Source organism: Ciconia boyciana, chromosome 4, assembly GCF_034638445.1.
Source record: "Ciconia boyciana chromosome 4, ASM3463844v1, whole genome shotgun sequence".
In the NCBI taxonomy this organism is placed as follows: Eukaryota; Metazoa; Chordata; class Aves; order Ciconiiformes; family Ciconiidae; genus Ciconia; species Ciconia boyciana.
In genome coordinates, this window is record NC_132937.1 from 24,454,806 (window position 1) to 24,467,418 (window position 12,613).

The 12,613-nt window shown below is 47.9% G+C and overlaps 1 protein-coding gene across 2 annotated transcripts in view; it reads right to left on the reverse strand.

The window, feature by feature from the left end:
- Positions 1 to 8,728, reverse strand: part of NPR3 (natriuretic peptide receptor 3) — a 50,809-nt gene extending 42,081 nt beyond the window's left edge. For both annotated transcript variants that reach the window (XM_072860082.1, XM_072860081.1), the window contains exons 1-2: positions 7,829 to 8,728; positions 2,916 to 3,038 (exon numbers count right to left, since the gene is read on the reverse strand). In XM_072860082.1, coding sequence (XP_072716183.1) covers positions 2,916 to 3,038; positions 7,829 to 8,543 — 838 coding nt within the window. In that variant the 5' untranslated portion in view covers positions 8,544 to 8,728. The remainder of the gene's footprint in view (positions 1 to 2,915; positions 3,039 to 7,828) is intronic.
- Between the last annotated feature and the right edge of the window lie 3,885 nt (positions 8,729 to 12,613).

Sequence of the window (12,613 nt, forward strand, 5' to 3'; positions counted from 1 at the left end):
AAAATCCTGACACTGGGAGCAGGGAAGGTACACTTGCACAACAGCGTTCCTAGAATAATTTACATATTTAAATTCCTTCATGGATTATTTTGTGGGAGGTTGTCTTGCCACAGTACTTGTGTGCAATTATTGCAGACTTGGCGTTTAATATGCTTGCTCTTCCGAAAAATTAAAAATATTCAGAACAGAGGGCAACAACAAACTGCAATATGGTCATCTGAACTTAAAGGCAAAGTGCCAATTTGCCAATCACACCCGCTCTTAGAATTTGTACCTTTTATAAGGTACAAAATCTAGTATCTCCAGGCACTGGGAACAAGGAATTTTGGGGAAATTTCTCTACATTTCTCTTTTATGCTTGCTTTCCACATGTGATGACCATCTGCACAAAAGTCAGCTTCTGATGCACAGTCATTTCACTCTTCATGTGAAACACATCCGCAAAGAAACAGAAAAATCGGTTTAAAAGAATTATTACTTAGAAATGTCAGGAAATGACACATTCTAACTACGCTACAACAGAAAACAGACAGTTTTCATTAATCCTTTGGAAAAGCTACAAGAAGGCTGGACTACCTGTGACGCAAAGGAGAATGGTGCTGAGACTCCCACAAGACCGCGGGGCAAATGGGTATTGCTGCATCACCGTCCCGCGTGGAGGTCCCACGCCGGGATGGCACAGCGCTGCCCTGGACACGGCTGAACCAAGTGCCACCTACTGGGGGCTGCAGCACTGGGGACACCCACCCCACATCAGCTGCAATGCCAGGGTCCCCCCCTGGGGCAGGATCCTGAACCTGTGGATTGCAACACTGCCTCCTGCAGCCACCGCTATCTGCCAGCAAATACCACTCCGGAAAGCAAAACCGTTACAAAACGCAGCTGCCCAACTCCTACAGCCGCTGCTCTTACATGAGCATCCCCTGCTCAAGGAGAACTTCAGGTACCATCTGTATGAGCCTGTTTCAGCACTCAATATTTCAATAAAGTGCTTCCCAGGTAGTCACCCTGTGGTCATTTCAGCCAAGCCAAGGAAGCCATCAGTTGTATGGGATGATTCATCCGAGCCATTTTGGACACCCAAGGATGAGGTAAATCACTGTCCAGGGGTGCCTACTTCTCTCCTGTGACTCCAAAGTGAGCCCAGCTCACATGTGGACTTCTGCCCATGGCCAGATGAATCACTTCTGACTCATTTCTACTCTGTGAGATGAAATGCAGCAGTAGTGCAGGGGTAATGAGCCACCGCTAGCAGCCAGAGGGCTTATTTGATCAGTAGTTTCTATTAAATTCAACCCTGTGAAGCTCCCATGGTCTACAGAAGGGCTGAAACTTCAGGGTTTTGTTACTGCAGACATGGGTAGACCTTCAGCTTTTTACCCTGGTCCTGATTAAGGCTGCAATGCCAAATGGTTTTGCTTATGCCACAAGGGATGAATTCACTCCAAAATTAACTCAACAAAAAGAAAACTTTTATTCGAACCACTGGCTTTGATCTTGTTCTGCAACTTTATCTTTTAATTATTTAAGTGATTTCCTAATTACCTGGCAGAACTTGGTGCTTCTTTAGCTAATCTTGAAGACACATGTAGCAGTATCTGTACTCCTGTACATAGCTGTACCTCCAAATTTAAACAGCTAAATATGTTCATTATAGAGCTTTTCAACAAATAGCACTGTTTATTGTAAAAATAAGCTCAGAGGTGGTAGATGGATAACAAAAAGTTTATGCAAAAGAATTTAACTTACAATTAACTGATTTATTAAACAAAATACATCATCCTTTTGTGAATTCAATTGTTCCTGTTCATCAGCTTTTTGAGGCTTGAAAGAAAAAAAAAAAAAACAAGTTTTCTTTCTTTCTCAACTCCCACTTGGTTTTCGATTTGAAATGAATTTGTTATTGTAGTGGATTAGTTAAGGCAGCCTGCAGGGGGGCAATTATTTTCTCTGCACCTGCAAAAGAGGCTGCTCCTTTCAAAAGCCACGTTGACACTTCAACAAAACCTAGTTCCCAGGCAGGAACGTGCCCCAGCTTCAGCCATCTGACATTGTTTAAAACTCAGCAAACATGTTGCTCCAGTATTACCTTGAATTTACCTTGAATACCTTGAGACAGCTGTAGCAGCTGAGACCAGCTTTAGTCCCTGCTATGCACTGCCATATTATCAAATGTAACTGAATGTAGGCATATTTCAAAAAGCAAATGTATTTAATTTACATTTTAAAGTAATTTTTTAATTTGACAAATCTGACCCTTTTTACTTAGGAGTGGAATCAGCCACTTTTATCCACCCTACTCTAGTACATTTGAACTGTCCATGTCCCATCCAGTGCTTTCTCTTCAACACAACACTGCTGAATATTTTTGCAGATGCAGTTTCTGACCAAAAGCTGAAAAAAATTAGACATGTGGATCCCCCAGCACAGAGATGACTTCTGGAGAACCAGGCCCTAGAGCTGCCCACGGCCCTGGCCATTGCTAGTGCCTTCTCCCAGCTGTCTGCACAGACCCAAGGCCACCGGGCAGCCAGGAATACCCCTGCCCTGAGATCTGGCAGTCACAAGGCTGGGGATGGTGCAAGCCACCTAGAGCTGAGCACACACGCTGCAGCATGGGGTACCCGCAGCTGGTTGCTATAACCAATGTCTCTGTCTGGTGCTGCTTTCCCTACAAGTAACTAAATAAGCAATGCCTATAATGTATTTGGCATCTTGTGATCCACCCCGTGGAACTATAGCCACGAGGTCCTTTCCTGCAATACCATAGCCCAAGTGGAAGGTAACTGCAACGACAGGGAGAGACAGTGGTGTATTCTGGGGCTCAGTGCGACGTATTTTGAGGCTTACAAATCTAAAAATATTACCAAGCTTACAGAAGCCTTTGCAACATACTTGGGCAGGAAAAGCATTACCATATGATGAGCTGTTGAAGAGTTCAATATTCAAGAAAGCGTAGTCCCCGTTGGTCATTCCCTGACGATGAGCAGCCAACATGATGTTCCTGATTGTGTCACCGCTGGCACACATGATTACAACTGGTGGAAGAAAATGAAAAACACAGATAAGAGGCAGTTCAAGAACTTCAGGGAACAGCCTGTTAAGCATGAACGCTGCCAGAGACAGTGACCCCAGCTGTCCTCCCAGTGTTGCAACAAACACGACAAGGCAGATGGCAAACAAAGCTGATCTCCCAAACAGCTGACAGAAGACAGGTACCAAACACAGAGAGGCTTCCTACTCCCTTGTCTCCTCTGAAAATAATTAAATAGAGCCTGTGTGTGACCTAAGTTTTTTTACCCCTGCAACATGGACACGTTCTGGTTTCAATTTCTTCAACTGCATATATTTGTAGAGTCAATTGCAACCATAAGCCTCTGCTGTTACTTCTAAGTGGACATAAGACAATCTGAAGATGAGGAATTAAAGCAGTACAATGACATTACCATTTTAATTTCTGTTCCATTGAACAGTTTGGTGTAGATTCATGTTGCCTGCACCTCAGCTGTCTAAAATTTAGGTATATGGTCTAGAATTTGTTGCCTCTCTACAGTTAATGGAGAACAGCATCTCTGCAGCTGTCTAGGGACAGAGGCATGAATCTTTCCAGGACGTGACTTTCTCTCCAGAGGCTATACAATAAGCCTAGGCAACGACCTTTGATGGGACGCTTAATGTTCAGAAATGGGAAAAGCAAGTGCCACTTTCTGAGCGGGAAGATTAAAGGTGGTTACAAGATTAAATGCCACAGAGCCTCATTCATCACGGACCAGGAGCTAAGCAGGGCTCTGCTGCTACAGCAGGACCTACAAGCCCGCAGGCGTGCTCTGTGCGGGCACTGTGATCCATACTGCAACAACTGTGGTTGAGAGGTCCCCTCCCCAAACCTGCTGGGCAGGGGGAACTACTCCCCTTGCTACGTCCTCTCTCTGCAAAGGGAAAGCAAGAACTCAGGCACGGTCTTCAGCAATGGGGAGACACCTCCCACACTGAGCACATTATACCATAAACACTTACGCAGGTTCACAAGACTATGCTATGAAGCTGCTGACATCAGAGGCAGCAGCAAAGTATTGTAACAGTGTGTGCTTTGGGGCTATATCCTACAGCAAAGTCGTAAGAGATCCTGTTGGGACAATGATTCGAAACCAACTGCAGGCACATGTCCAAGAACACCATCACGCATGGCAGGGCTCAAAAGCTACAATAATTTACGCAAATATTTTCACCCCAACAATAAAACTGAATCAAAACCACATTCAGCTTTTCTGGGTAGAAGCGCTTGCTATTATAAGAAATGAACAGGCCAAACAGGCCAAATCTGTTCGCACACAATGGATCTTCTCCCATTGCTTTTCTGGTTGGATGCCATCGCAGGCATAAAGCTCCAGATGTGCCGCCGGGGTGAGTCACGTTCGGTACATCCCCACGCTTCAGAGAGTTATACCATGCATAGCTCTGTCCTCCTGATTATAGCAAAGTAATATAATAATTTCCAGAGCAACAGAGCAAGACATATTTCATGACCATTGTGAAGTATATTAGCATGAAGGAAAAGAAGAAGAAAAAAGTTTTCTTACAATAAAATTTGGATCGAATCTTTTCCAGACGCACATCAGGAACGAATTTGTCTCACTGTTTCTAATTTCAGCATAGGTGAGAGATTGCCTTTTGAAACATTTCCTTGCTGGCCTCCCAATTCTCCCTTGACTTCACCTTTGTAATTCACTTCTATCATAAAATCGTAATCTGTAGATGGAATCAAAGAGATTCCCACAACACTGGTAAAAGATCTTGAGCAAAAAGAATAAAAAAAGAGTGGGGGGGAAAACCCTACTTTAAAATACATTAAGTCATATTTTGTAAGCCTCTAAAGGAATGTAAGGGAAGTAATATTAACTATTTGGATGTGGTTTTTAACCCAGCAGGAGAGCAAAGATTATATATTTCAAGATTTTGAAGCAAATAAGCTTACAGGCATGTCTCTCAGTCTTCCAAAAATACAAATTATGTGTATTTAATCTGCATCTATACCTTACTATTGTGTACATACAAATGTGTACGTGCAGACACATAAAAAATGTTCTCCCTCCAGTATAATGCACGCAGACCACAGTAATTCTAATACTAGTATTCTGAATTTATTGACTAGGATTATTGACTCATCCTGCAAATACTTAAGAGTTTAATTCTAGTTAAAGCGGTAAGCATTCCCTTTGCTATGCGCATCCCTTGGACTATGTGCTTATGCAGAATGTGTTTAAGCAGAGTCCTGGGTTTGTGACCATTATAGTAAACCTGAGCCTACAGCATCAAGTCTGCAGCATGGCTAACCGAGACTACAAAAGAGCTCAAACTACTAATGAAATTCATTGAAGACAAGTGGTTAACTTCTATCATCATATTTTTCATCATTATTTTGCTGTGACTCCAGGACTTGAGTCTTTTGAAGTGGCTCCAGACACTGAACAGGCAGCCGCTGGCAAACACGGGTGTGTGGCTGAGTGTGCCCCTGCCTCCCAGACCCCTGAGAGCTCAGTGCAAACCCCCAGCCAGCAGCAACCTAGCCCATGGGGCCAGCCTCTGCCTCGAGTGCCCACGGGCCAGCTGATGGGGCAGGTCCTTTCTCAGCTCTGGGAGAGTTTTGAGCATGTATCCTGATCTGCTTGAAAGCCTGCTCCCACCCAGAGCAGCTCAAGGAAGCCCGACCACTCAGGTGGGACCACCAACAGCAGCGATCTCCAGAAACAGAGGGGGTGCAGCATCAGAGCACAGGATGGTATCACAGTAGGTGCAATACAAGAACCCTTAAAAACTGGTGAGAAAACCAATCAAAGAAAAAAAAAAAAGTGTTTCTAGGAAGTTCTTTGGCCAGTGCCACATTGCCCACCAGCCCCGCTGCCCCATGTGGGACCTTCAAGGAGCTCCCAGGAGAAATGAAAGACCCCATCTGGTCAGCTAAGGCACATGGTGCATCCTTCACATGACACGTGACTTTTAAAATATTGTGACAACCTGAAAGATGCCGTGAGCAGCAAGACCACCCCTCAGGCCCAGAGGAACGCGCGAGGTGAGTCCTGTGGTCAGTCTTTAAAGTCAGAAAAAGCACAAGTGGAGGTGGAAGGGCCCCACTTGCTGCATTTCGCAGTAGCAGCATGAGCCAGAGGACAAACGAAGAGGGGAGACGGAGGAAGGGGACCCCAGTGGGCATCAGGGGCGGAAAGAAGTAAGACAGAGGGCTGCTTTTGTTCAGTCATTTGCAAGTTACAGAATGATGGAAGACCAAAGGTCTCAGCTCAGCAAAGCATTTAAGCCTGAGCTGAAAGCAAGCCTCTCTTCCCTGACTGTCAGCACAGTCTGAAGAGTGGGGTTTGCCTTTAGCCATCGGTCACGTTCCCACAGCATAGCCACAGCTCGCTTTGGCTAAGGCTGAACACTCGTCTTTTCCTGCCGTAAGCGTGCTGTTGTGCTCTCAGAATCAGGAAAGTCAAACACACACACAAAAGTTAGGCTGATTAAAAAAGAAAAGCATCTTTCCCCATGTAGCGGTTTCCACTAGCACCTACACATTTCTTTCTCTCCATTCAGTATATTTCCCCAAATGGTACTTACTATGAAAGCTCTACTTTAAGCACCTGCTTCGGTGAAGAGAGAATTAAAGAGCCGTGTGCTATTCGACCTCAGTTGTCTCACACACACTCCTGCGCACGTTAAGGATTTCACAGCAGCGTAACGACATCAGCAGTGCAAGGCTGCTCTGTCCGCAGCCTACGGCACCGCAACACCGGTTCTGCCAGTCACGCATGGCATGATTTTTACTGGTCCAATTTTGATGCTATTTTAAGACTCTACAACCAGGGATATAAAATTGTACAAAGCACTTTGTACATCTACGCCTCTTTTGGAAAACAGCCAAGGACTTTCTTTAACTCGATCCTGCGGTCCACTCCTGGAATACACCTTTTCTTTTTTTGCAATAACTTACTGGGAAAGCCTATGGCTGGTAAAAGCCTCTAACAGAAAATGCCTTTTTGGTAAGCCCACGTATCCACGCACCGCTTGGCAAGGTCTCACTTTAAAACACATCTAACTACAGATTTGCACGTCCCAAAGCACTTTGAGCATTTTACTACTTCATGATGCAAAGCCAGTTCATCCAGCCCAGGGGTGACTTTCCAAGATGTTTTACAAGCCATTTATCTCCACGGTGTTTTGCCAACAGTCAGTGGCAATATTACTGCACCCACTCACGGCTTTCGCATCCACACATCCCCCGAGATGACCGCTTCCCCTAAATGCATTTGTTATTTATGAAGTACTCGACGGGGCTTCCAACGGCAGGAGCGGGGAAAAGGATCCCCGCGGCAAGACACAGCAGGGTGAGAAGAAAACATCTTTGCCTAGACTTTGAACTTACAGAGAGTCACTTCAGAAATCTCGGAGAATAAGCAACAGATTTGCTGCTCCACAGATGTGGGCAATTTTGTGTAACCCAGACCGCCGACAGAAAGCCGGTGTCTTCGCCACAAAGCCCTGCTAGCACGGTCCCCGAGGGCGAGCCTCCCTCCCCGCCGCGGGAGGCAAAGCTCTTCTATCGACCTTCTGCGGGCACAGCTTTCGCTCGGGGCAGCTGGTCCCCGTCCGTCAGCCCAGGGACGCGGGCACAGCACCGCAGTGAGTGTCCCCACGGGCGGGGACGCGACGTGACTGCCGCCGCCCGCGGGACCTTCCCTCCCCGGTGCTCCCACTGCCCCAGCGCCCCGTCCGCCACCCCAGCTGCCCCCGAACGCCGTCGAGGAGCCAAGCCGGGCGCCCCGCCGCCACTCACCCCTCTCGCCGGTCTGGAGGGCGCGGACGACGTCGTCGAGGTCGAGGTGTCGGCTGCTCTCGTCGAAGCTGTGCACGGCCATGTGGAAGGCCTCCTCCTGGAAGACCACATGGACGCCCTCCATGGCGAAGTAGCAGCTGCGCTCGGGGTTGCTGTCGCTGTAGAGCAGCGTGGCCCGGCTCCACTGGTGGTGGCGGAAGAGGGCCAGCAGCATCTCGCCCATCTTGGCGTAGGCGGGGGCGACGCGGGTGAGGTGCGAGTACTCGCCGCCCTTCGCGCCGAAGCCGGCGGCCAGCGCCCCCGCCGACAGCATGGGCACGTCCCAGTGCGCCGCCAGCCGCGCCACCGGCGCCGCCGCGTACTCGCAGACGGGCCCCAGCAGCAGGTCGGGGCGGCGGCGCTGCAGGGCCACCATGTCCACCAGGCTGAAGAGGGCGCGGTTGCCGCACGCCGAGTCCTCGTAGGTGAGCTGGAAGGCGTAGCCGGGCGGCAAGCCGGCGCCGCTCTCCCGCAGGCTCCGCACCGCGTACTCGATGGCCGGCCGCACCCGCCCCAGCGAGAAGAGGTAGGCGTCGTCCTGCGGCAGCAGCACCAGCACCCGGATCAGCTTCTCCTCCTCCTCCTCCGCCGCCGCCTCCGCGCCCGCGGGGCCGCCGCCCAGCGCCGCCCGCGCCGCCAGCACGCAGCAGAGGCTGCCGAGCAGCCAGGGCGGCATCGCGCCCGCCCCCCCCGAGACGCCCAAGCTCCGGCAAACTTTTCGCCTCCCTTCCCCGCCCGCCTCGAAATTGTTCGGTCGTGCTTTATTTCTCAGGTGTTTGGCGAATTCACAACCTGCCCCAGCCTGCGGGTTACGGACGGAGCATCTCTCAGCTCTGCTTTTCTTTTTTTCTTATAGATAGAATTTTTTTTTTTTTTTTTTTTTGCGCCTTCCCCCGCCCGCCCCCCGCCGGATCCCCCCGCGGGGCTGCCGGGCTGCGCCCTCCCCGCTTAAGTAGCGCGGGAGCGGCGGCGGCTGTCCGCACGCCCGGCGCGGCGCGGCCGGGTTTGTGCGCAGGGAGGAGCCGGCCCCGCCGCTCCCGCCCGCCCCGCCCGCCCCCTCCGGCGGCCCCCCCGCGCCCGCACACCTCTCCCGCCGGCCGGGGCTGTCTGCGAGCGCGGAGACCGCCGGAACCGCGGGGCGGGGGGTGTCCTTGTCACATACATAACACTTATTTTGTATCTTCACGTTGTGTTCGTGTACCTTCCTGCTCGGCTGCTGCCCTCCCTGCCAAGCGAGTCCCTGCAATCAGGGCTGGGGAGTAAAGGATCCCATTGCACTTTCATTTTTTAAAAACATTTGTTGGGGTTGCTTCAGCCCTGTTAAGCTGCACTTTACTGCATAAGGGAAGCGTTTGAGCCCGCCCCCCCCGAGGGCTCAGGGGTCGGTGCTCGGCAGGGCCGGGGGATTTGGGGAGGGGTTGGTCGCAGCATCAGCACTGGAGGATGCAGGCAGCACCCTGAAGGGTGCTGTGGCAGGGTACAAGCAGGGCTGCCCGGCTCCCATCTCCTCACCCAGAAAGGTGCCCGTGCTCAGGGACAGCATAACCCTGTGGGGAAGCCGACACTGGATCCCTGACCCCTGCCTGCATCTCTCTGGCGTCGTTTTGAGACCCCCGTGCTAAGAAGGCTCAGATGGAGTTTTTCTCTCGCTTCCCACCCGCTGTGTCTCAGAGACACAATTTCGTGCCCCAAGCAGGAGAGGTTTCCCCAGTGAAGAAGACAAGTCCTGGTCTGAGATTATTTTCTTGGGAAAAAAAGGAAAATAACTTTTTGAATTATCTTGACAACACTGCCTACTCAGAGCATGTTAAATGCATCCCCATTCAGGTCTACTTACTGGCTGTAAAGCTGCTATGCTTAAGATTTTGCTAGTGTCCATTTAAAATGGACACTCCTGTTCTGGAATAAAGTCAATGCAAAATGTGCAAAATGTTTTGTGAAAGAGGCTTTGGAATACCTGATGCTTTTTGACAGCAATATCCTAAAGGATGGCTCTCTATGGAGTTTTGTGCCCCGTAACAGCACGCATCCTCAAACCCAGAGCAGGGCTGCGCAGTTTGATGTTTTATGGTTACTCAGAGAGTGCCAGGTTTGCATTTGGAAGGTGAGTGAACTGCTCCTGGCTTTACAGAAGGGGTTTGTTTAGTTCAGCACAGAGGTCGTTGTCAGGGCAGTATGTGTAAACTCACTTTTGTTGCTGTCTTCACTGTGCAGTCTATGAATGGGAAACCTACGCTCCTGGGGTGACCATCTGCTCACCTTTAAGATGCCTCGATTAAAAAGAAAAGAAAGCTGGAAGCGCTTGTGCAATTACAACTGAGAAGTGCAATGAAAACAGCAGATAACACAATGTACAGAAATAATAATTAAAAAAAACTTTTTTCAGGAGCATTTAGCTAACGGGGCTCGGTAAAATAAAGAAGCTCAGAAATTCAAAGATGGGTAGCGTCTCTGAGAAATGTGCCTCTCATGTAGTTTTATTTGATTACTGAATCGAACTTCAGAGTGTTCTTGAAGATTACATAAACATCCACCCTGGTGAAGCTGGTTTTGTATGTTCCTGTGCTGTAAGTTATGTCAGGCATTTTTTGTTGTAAATGACTCCGTATAACATAGTGGAGATTAAGCAGAATGTTACAATATACAACACGCCAGCCATCTTCACCACAAAAGCTTGCAAAAACATTTTCTTAAGCAGCATTTTGAAATGCTGACCTTTGTAGTCACTGCTTTATGGTGACCCTACAGATGTGTTTACAACACCAAAATCTGGACGGATCTATCTTGATTCCCTCCTTCCCCCACCAGAATATCTTTTTCATTTTACATGTGAGCTCCATACTCTCCTAGCTGTCTTATTTGAGCGTAAGCTGTGTAAACACAGCAGAAGAGATAGTAAGCCCATAAATCACAGGGCTGCCATCCCTTCACACTGGCTGCTCCTTGTGAGGTAGAGTACTGCTGGGAATGAATAAGAGGAGAAGAAGCAGGGCCAACATGAGGGGGAAAAGAAACAAAAGGCATCTAGCCAGTACTGTGTAGCAGTAGTAGCATCAAAGACCAATTTTGATGCTTTCAGAAAAAGATTTGGCCCACAGTATGTGGTCCTCACTCACCTGACCAATTGCATTCAGCCTTATGGGAGCTGCAGTGTCTCTGCGGGCCCAAAGTGTCATGAACATTTCAGTTGTTCCCCTTCACCCTAAGCTGTTTTATAAAGAAGAATCCCAGCCTGTGATTGATTTATTTTTCTGAGCCAGAAAGTTATGCACGAGAATTTACTAGTTAAGCCCAATTCAAAATGTCACTTAATCCACCTCATCATTAGTTCACTTACAGTATTTTCCATAGCTATAAATTCAACAATTCTCCACAGACATTTTTTTCAGCTACATAAATGCTTTTTAATGGGAACAAATCCTGCCGTCGTGAATCACTAGCAAGCAGAACACCCGCGGACTGAAGTGAGAGCAGAGATTTCAGGCTGGCCCTTTAGGACTAAAGTCATTTCAGACACATTTCAGATTCCCCCCCCCGCCCCGAAATAATTCATACGCAAATCAAGAATCACTTGACTCGCTCCAGCTAGTATTAGCAACAGTCTGAACTGCCTGCTGCAGATTAAGAAAATTATTCACAGACAGGTTCGCTGAAAACATAGTCCCCCCTAGAGGTTGAAAAGATGAAATACGTTATCGTTACTGCAAATATGTCCTGCCATTCAGACGTTCAAATTTTTTCTGTGTTTTTCAAGAAATCTATTCTTTTTTTAGTTCAAGGAATCTATACTCTTCTGGAACACACCTAAGGGATTTCTTACTGCGACATGATGTATCCGGGCGTCTCTTTTTGTTTTGTGGTCTTACCTTCGTATACTTACATTATGTAAAAATGCGATGCAGCTTTTAGGTGAAAATATTGCAGCATGAAAACTCAAGATGAGCCGATCTGATGCTAAAAAAATAAATGGAAAGGGGACATATTTACTTGTTCTTCTTTTAATTGACACCAATTTCTGTGTAGATATGTATACAAGAACTACACAATGACAAAACTACACACATAAAACGTGAGCATACATACATACATATAGTAATAACACTTTGCAGAACTCGCTACTCTTGCTATCTTAACAGCTTCCACTTTACAGCACAAAGTAAGGTAAAGGCAGGCGAGTGGATGTCATTTTTATTTTACAAATGAGGAGAACAGAACTTAGGAAGGCAAACTGTGATGTCCCAGAGGTCTAGGGTAATCTCAAGATCATCCCTCTGCTACACTGCTTATCTTCACTACCGCTGCTAGAATCATGGCTTGATGGTCCTCGAGAGCCACACAGTGCTACACCTTCCCATCCTTTCCCACCGATACTGGAAGGTGAACTGAGATGCAGCCCCATGAGAGATGTGCTGTTCAATTATGTAAAAGGAGATGCTGGGATGAAAAAGACTGACCCCCCCAATTAGTTGCAGATTCTGCTCATGCTCCCAGAGGGTATTTCAAAAGCACGTACTCTTCTAAAGCATACAAATTATGGGGCTAAAACCCAACCTGATAACCCAATGTAATCCGATCAGCACTTGCTGTGTTTCCTCACATCTACAAGGCAATACTGAATGTGAGGTAACAGGGTGAAAGACAACAAATCAGGAAATCTTTGCAGGAATAAAACATTCAAGGCAAAATGCAGGAGAGGTGCCATGGCTTACAGAAATATCCTGCTCTCAGAAGTGTCTTAGGAGGTCC